Raw genomic sequence first — 6,990 nt, 5'->3', positions numbered from 1 at the left:
TTTTTGATGAACCAAAATTTCGAATCAGTAACGATTTAAGAGATATGATTTGGCTAATGAATTATGCCCAACATTAACCCTAGCCCTAGCTAGTGTTTTTCTTGATTTTTTATTGAGAAGTATATGTTTAAGCTTTGATCATGCATCAATGGCTTCGATGCCCAGAACCCTAATGAATCTATCCTAGAACCCTGATTAATCTATCTTGATTGTGAATTCTAGTTTCTCTGAATTTTATAAGTCATGACTTGCTACCTGTGTAACTGGTACAATGCTTAGCATAGAATTTGCATGAATGCAAAACGTCAGCAATTGATAAGTTTCATATATCCAAAGCAGGTTTATCATGACTCCATGAGAATGCTATGGACACTTAAATTTAGAGGATCTATAGAATTAATGACAAAGAATGAGTCCTAAATTAGAAGAGGATGTTGTAGTTAAGTAGTAGGAAGTATTCATGCACCATACAAACGTTGTGTTTTTGGATGACCTCAACACAATGTACCAGACTCTCTCTCTCTCTCTCTCTGGTTGGCACTCAACTCCATAAATATGATTGCTAAAAGAGTAACTCAGTACTCCATGCATGACATGGTCTAGTAAGTTTCCATTTTACAAGTATTCAGATAGATGATCAGCAAGCATCATCACAAAAGAATCTGCACAAAATTTTTCCTTTTTTTTTTTTTCCTTTTTTGGTGGGTGGTGGTGGCTGGGGAGAGAAGGCATGCTTCTCCTCCTGATCCGTTGAGCCATGCAGATAATGAGCAGGAAACAACATATAATCATGTTGAGTTCCCAATGGCAAAACCTTCGTTTTTTATATAACAGTTTTCCCTGTTGTTCCAATATTCCATCCCCTCTCTTTTTCCTTTCGGTTTTGATGCTGCTGTGTTTCTTTTGTTCCCACCCTTCTAGCATTGCCAAGCAGTATTCTATGTGCCACCCTGCCTTTGCTTCCAATGGAGACTCTTACTCTCTCCATTGCCACATTGACACCACCTTTTCGAGCGTGCAGCTGCATTGGGGACTTCAGTTGAATTTTCTTTTGAAGGCTCCGTCTCAATACACTGTTCAGCTTCTTACCCCCACTTTTAAGTCCTTTAGGGCTATCAGCAGGAGTCTGTTCTGGAAAGCAGGAAACTTCAGAACTGTCCGTATCTTCTTTCCCATTGGCTTCAAATGGTGGTAATGATACTGACGGCGGCAGAAACAGTGCTGAACTTGGGGCATTAGGAAGTGGGATTAGAGAGTTTCGCCGTGGAGCTGGACGACTTACTAGGACCTGACGATCTGTTGTGCATATTGAGGCTCTCCCAGTTGTCTTTGGCAGTGGAGGATGTTCAGCCATCTGAGGATTGTTTTCTTTCTCCATGGGATCCTTGTATTTGACAAAGCTATCTATTGGAGGAAGGGGTATTGATGGTTTGCAGCTAATGTTCTCTGCAAGTGGCCGAGTACGATTTGTTTGGTCCTTGCTTGGTGCAGTATTAGCTGATTCATTGAAATTCTTGTGACTTCCAAATGGTCGGATCACAAGTGGAGGCCTCATTGCTGCAGTATTTTGCTCTTCTTGCTCTTGTTTCAATTGATGTTTTGGCTGGAGCTGCTCAATCACTTTTGAGTCCACATGCTGCCTAGCTAGCTTTCTCTCTACTAGAAGCTGTGATTCCAATTCCCTCACCTGAAAAGTAATAGAGTAAGAGAACAAGGGAGCAGAGACTTTTATTCATTACAGGTGCCTTGCAAAAAAGGAACAGCAATTTCAGCCCCCACTTGAAAAAAAAAATATTCAATAATTTCAAATTCAAATTCAAAAGGAAAATTTAATGTCATACTTTCTCTTGAAGGCTCTTATTTTTTAGGTCTTTTTCTTTCATCTTCAAATCTAGACCATAGACTGTTTCTTCCATCTTTTTAATTTGCAGTTCCTTGCTCCTTATGTCTAGCTTGCTCTTCTCAGCCTAACAGTTGAGAGATTTCAAAAAAATGTGTAATGAACAGAACAAGACAAACATGTACATTCAGAAATTAAAACAGCTGGGGAAACCCCAAGGGCGGAGGTGGGAACAGAAGAATTTGCCACATCAGCACATCACATTGTACCATTTGTTTGTACTTCAGAAGTTCAGCACTGTCCAACTGCTTCTTTGCAGGACCCAATTCTATTCCTCGTACCCTACTTGCAAAGTTGAGTGAGCAAAGTGTTTCATTCAAGTCGCACTCATTAGGACTGATCTGTACAAACATAAGTGTCTTCGAGTCTCCACCTATGATAAATAAAACCATAAACAAGGAGTTTTGGTTTATGAAGTTGACGAAATTAAATTCTAATTGCCAAGAAAATTGAACAAGCTAACATTTCATTTTGAATTCCAAAGAGCATGGGCTGTCTCACAAACATTGTAAAACTACACATGCACACACACACACATCCACACATATTTCATTTTAAAGTCCTCCAAAATTTTCTTTTGTTTCCCCAACTGTTTCAAGGGAACCCAGATAAGAAAGTACCTAAAGAGTCTTGAAGCAAGTGGGTGAGTTTTGAGTTCCTGCAGGGCAAAGGAAAAAGATTACAAACCAAGAAGACATGTGTAGGGTGGTTGATGTGCAGACAATAAAACATACATTACATTAAGAAAATTTATTCATTTTGTTAACCTAAAAGGAATGTGTGGGCTTTTGGTTGCAAGAGCTGATATAACATCTCCAAGTGCTGACAGAGATCGATTAATATTTTGAGTTTCCTTAAGTCGTTCTCCTTGCACTTCTATCTTGGCTACTCGCTCACTACCTGCCAGGTCAATCAGCCATAGTTTGCTTCGTGTGCATTCTCCGTTCAACAAATTCACTCCCTTCACCATCACACAGTGTATGCTGTGTTCAGAATGAACCGTGGTCACATATTAAGGACTATGAATTCATTTTTTGCAACACAATTAACAAGAACTTGAACTGTAAACTAGTATACAAACCAGTGGGAGCGGCTGCTGTACTCGTTAGCATTAGTTGATCCAACTGCCCTTGCATTACTGCCAGTCTGTAGAACTTCCCAAACCTCACTCATGTTGTTGACATGGGCCTCAGCCAGTCCAGGGACATGATGAATTCCCTCACCTACTTGCCTTATTTCAAGTCTACAAGTATCCATATTATTAGTCATCATTCTGAAGGGCTGTAGTATTAAAAAAATTGCCTCAATGCTACACAAACCACAACATTTCTCTGGTGAAATAACAAATATTGTAGCAGTGAGTAATATATACTGATTCATGGAGTATTTGGCAATATAGAATATAATTTCTGAATAACTCTCTACAGTCTTGAAAACTGTTATGAAGAAAGCTCAGCCTACTTTTCAAAAAAGCATAACTAAAACTCAAATTTCATAATAATAATTAGGCTCAAACTAGTCAATAGCAAGATCATTTCATTTCTTCTTGCTTCTGAAGCAGGAGAAGTACTCCTAACATGTATAAGACATGATAATACCCTGTTACTTTAGTTTCTAGTTATTATCATACTTAGTTGTTGAGATAAACAGAAGTGACATATAATTAAATGGAAAGGAAGTTTATGGGGAACAGAAATAACTGAAACTTCTCTGTATACCTCTTTGCAGCAACTCCAGGCTGGGTATTCGAGACGAGCAAATCCCGTATTTGCTCATTATAAACTTCTAAGACACTAACAGATATATCATATCGAAAAATATTCTCTCGCTCCTTGATGATGCGAAATAACTCAGCAAGAGTACGAAAGTTAACCCCGCGAGCTTCATCTGTACCTTCCATAGTGAAAGTCTTCCCAGTCCCAGTTTGACCGTAAGCAAATATGCAGGCATTGTAACCATCTAGAACTGAGGTGGCGAATGGTGCAGTGTCCTTGAAAACGTCAACTAAAACAAGCACGTAGAAGCAAGAATTATGTAGATTGAAAAAATTAAGGATAGTTTTGCATGAAATCTAGTTCAATATCTGTCCATTACATCTGTGTGATTTTACCTTGGTCGGCCTGGGGGCTAAAAACAGCATCAAACTTGAAAGTCTTTTTGCTTGTCCCATTTGATTTTACTGTAAGCTCACCATCTTTGGAAGATTCAAAATCAATTGTCATAGAAGCTCCTGCTGCGATTTCTTCAGTGTTTAAAGGCCTGCACCGACAAAAGACCCTAATATTCCCTGCAAATAGGATCAATCAGATTTAGCATCCATGAGCACTATTTTCATTTTCTTAAGCTCATTTAACATCCAAACACAGTATCAAAAACTACTAACCTTTCAATTCCAAAACCTTGTTGTACAGTTTTTTTTGTTCCTGCGCTCCTTCCATGAATTTAAACTTGAGGTCTTCATATTGATCAACTTGTTGATTCACTATTGACAAAGGAGGAAAATTAAAATAGGGAGAAAATTAAATCTGAAAGATAAAAACAGATAGCAAGTGGATTTACTCTTGGACAGAATGATAGAGTTGATTTCATTCATATCTGCAAGGAAGCTTCTACATGCCAATGCCTCATCTGATAGGTTGTTTTGCTCCATTTTCAAAATCTGTAGAATGAAATTTGCTAAGTCAATATCAACGATTTGATGGCAGACATATATGACTTATAAGAACATGTCTAGTTACCTTCAATTTTCTTTTCAAGTCTCTCAATGATGAAAACCATTTGCCCTTTTCTTTAACTTGCCCTTCAATGGCAAAAGCTGTGGAGAAACAAATATCACATCATTTCACAAATATTTTATCCAAAGAACATCTCCAAGACCATCCCCATGAAGGATTTCCATACCCAAAGATCCAACATGCATTGATTTGCGCATGAGCTCATTTTGAAGCTCCTTCAAGGAATTCCAAGCTTCTTTGCATTCTCTGTTCTTGAGTTCGTTCTCCTGCCTAAGCTCCTTTAAATCCCTCTTTGCTTCTGTTAGTAATTTCTTCTGAAGCTCGTAATCTCTTTGCAGCTTCTGAGTTTCTCCTTCCTCCTTACAGTCCCCAGTATCCTGTCATGTAATCATTTAGAGAAAAGGGGGATAAAATAGAAGATTATTATTTCTCTTGATCCTTAACAAGAGCTTAAGCAGGCTACAAAGATGTATTACTTCTGGTGAGTTGCATTCTTGCATTTGAGACATTCCCATAAATTCAAGTGACTCACCTCCTCGGAAGCCTGTCATGAATGACTTCATATTAATAATTTGCTTAGAGGAATCTAATTTCAAAAACTGCCAACATGTTACACTTACTTGCATGGCAATCTTTCCTCACAGAAATTCCACATACAATTGGGCTTCCCATTAATCCTTCGAATCTGATGTACAAGCCCTCATCACCATCAACAGAAGTTTTCAAATCAGAAATAACCAAAGGGCTGTTTGCACCTACGCGAGCATATATGTCTAAGCTGGAAAGAGCCTGCAAAACAATTAACACCATCATAAGGGCTACAAGGCAACCGTCTTTTCACAAGATGCACTAACAGTAACAAAGGCCTTGTTTCTAATTTGTTTCATGAAATTTCACCTTCTTTTCTTGCACGTAGACATCAAACACTCTCATCCCACGAGGACCATCAGTGAACACAATCTCTGCAAAATGCAGATCAAGAAGGTAATTTCCAGACTCCAAGGACAAAAATTTATATGAGAAGCTTCCAAAGCGTGCTGTTTGGTATAGAGGGAAACATTCTCCTTCCCCAATTATAGCATCGGTTCGTACAGTATCGCCACCGATAAAACAAGTGTCCTCTATATAATTGACTCCACTTGATTCCACAGCCCTATCCATAGATCCAACATTTATGCTTAAAACTGGACATGAGCTTTCAGTCTTCTCTTCAGTTTGCGGTGGTGGAAGAAGCTCGAAAGAAGCGTCAAGGAACATATCTTCCTTCAAAGCTGGCCACAATGCAGACCCATTGATGCCTTCTTCAAACGAGAGCTCTGCAGAATTTTCCATATTCTTCGGATATCTATTCTTCAAGAAGTCATCTGAAACTCCATAACTGTCTCTAGGTGTATCAGGCAAACCGGCAACAACAACCAGATCCGGAGAAGTTAAAGAGAATCCTAGCATGGAACCACCTGGAATGTGAACCTTTGATCAAATCAAACTGTTGATGACCCAGAAGGGAAACGCAAATTCTTGCCATTTCACATGGAAAATAGGCAGAGTATGCACCATCAAAGTCCTCATTTCAAATCAAGTCATTGTATTTTTCACAACTATTAGCTTGTAAACCTTGGTTTTGCCAAGAATCATCGTCTAAGCAGGAAACCAATCAAATCAATTTACACATTTCTACAGAAGATCTTGAAGCTATACTCTAGTTCCGTACGGAAAGTCTTTTAAGTAGCAGTTAAAACCTTGATTTTTCGATAAAGAAATTAAAGAACCTAAGCCATTACCTTGGTTTGCATCGGGGTGACAATGTCCAGGTTCCGCCATTGTCGAAATTCGCGAGCTCGGTGAAGAAGGGGAAACGCCTGCCTCTTGGAAGGGGTTCAAATTATCAGATAAACGATCGCTCAATGAGAAATCAGGAACAAGTGGATTGTCTCTGGGAAAAGGTATGATCATACAGCCGGAGCTCTGTTCTTGCCAAGAAACATCCGTGATGAGAAGCGGGTCGTGCCATTGATGGTCTTCCATTGATAAAGACAACAGTTCGAGATAACAATCACAAGGTTCGGTTTTTGAGTTTATTTTTTTTCAAAAAAAAAGTGAAGGAAATGCATAAGAGAGAGAGAGAGAGATGGCGTTGATTTGGTAGGGTAAAACATTCACTGTGCCGTTATGTTAATGGACGACCGTTGGTTTTTCAAATTTGAAATTTGAGGACCGGGCATAACAAAGGGGCTTTACCACGCTGGTAGTACTCGCTCCGTTATGTTAGTAGACGACGTACACCCTCAGGTCTCACCCTCATCAGAATCACAACATATATCTAATCCAACGAGTTTTTTCATTTTTTTTATTTTT

General features: G+C 38.9%; 1 protein-coding gene across 1 annotated transcript; it reads right to left on the bottom strand.

The window, feature by feature from the left end:
- Positions 1 to 556: 556 nt before the first annotated feature.
- LOC131143796 (kinesin-like protein KIN-14Q) lies at positions 557 to 6,757 on the bottom strand. Its single transcript, XM_058092144.1, has 16 exons — positions 6,417 to 6,757; positions 5,533 to 6,092; positions 5,256 to 5,424; positions 5,112 to 5,179; positions 4,802 to 5,012; positions 4,639 to 4,715; positions 4,460 to 4,559; positions 4,284 to 4,382; positions 4,011 to 4,187; positions 3,619 to 3,904; positions 2,982 to 3,143; positions 2,668 to 2,883; positions 2,521 to 2,558; positions 2,110 to 2,273; positions 1,842 to 1,967; positions 557 to 1,687 (listed from the first exon to the last, which is right to left on the bottom strand). The coding sequence occupies exons 1-16, from the start codon at positions 6,658 to 6,660 to the stop codon at positions 824 to 826; spliced, it is 3,561 nt and encodes a 1,186-aa protein (XP_057948127.1). The 5' UTR covers positions 6,661 to 6,757; the 3' UTR covers positions 557 to 823.
- Positions 6,758 to 6,990: the final 233 nt, after the last annotated feature.

Source organism: Malania oleifera, chromosome 12 (genome assembly GCF_029873635.1).
Source record: "Malania oleifera isolate guangnan ecotype guangnan chromosome 12, ASM2987363v1, whole genome shotgun sequence".
Classification (NCBI taxonomy): domain Eukaryota; kingdom Viridiplantae; phylum Streptophyta; class Magnoliopsida; order Santalales; family Ximeniaceae; genus Malania; species Malania oleifera.
Note: the sequence above shows the minus strand (reverse complement) of the source record. Positions and strands in the feature narration are given on the sequence as shown.

Excerpts from the sequence above, each read along its gene's own strand:
- LOC131143796 (XM_058092144.1), bottom strand. The coding sequence starts at position 6,660 with ATGGAAGACCATCAATGGCACGACCCGCTTCTCATCACGGATGTTTCT. Across the intron at positions 4,383-4,459 it reads CTCTATCATTCTGTCCAAGA|TGAATCAACAAGTTGATCAA; the intron begins GTAAATCCACTT and ends CTTTGTCAATAG. Across the intron at positions 1,688-1,841 it reads ATAAGAGCCTTCAAGAGAAA|GTGAGGGAATTGGAATCACA; the intron begins GTATGACATTAA and ends ATTACTTTTCAG.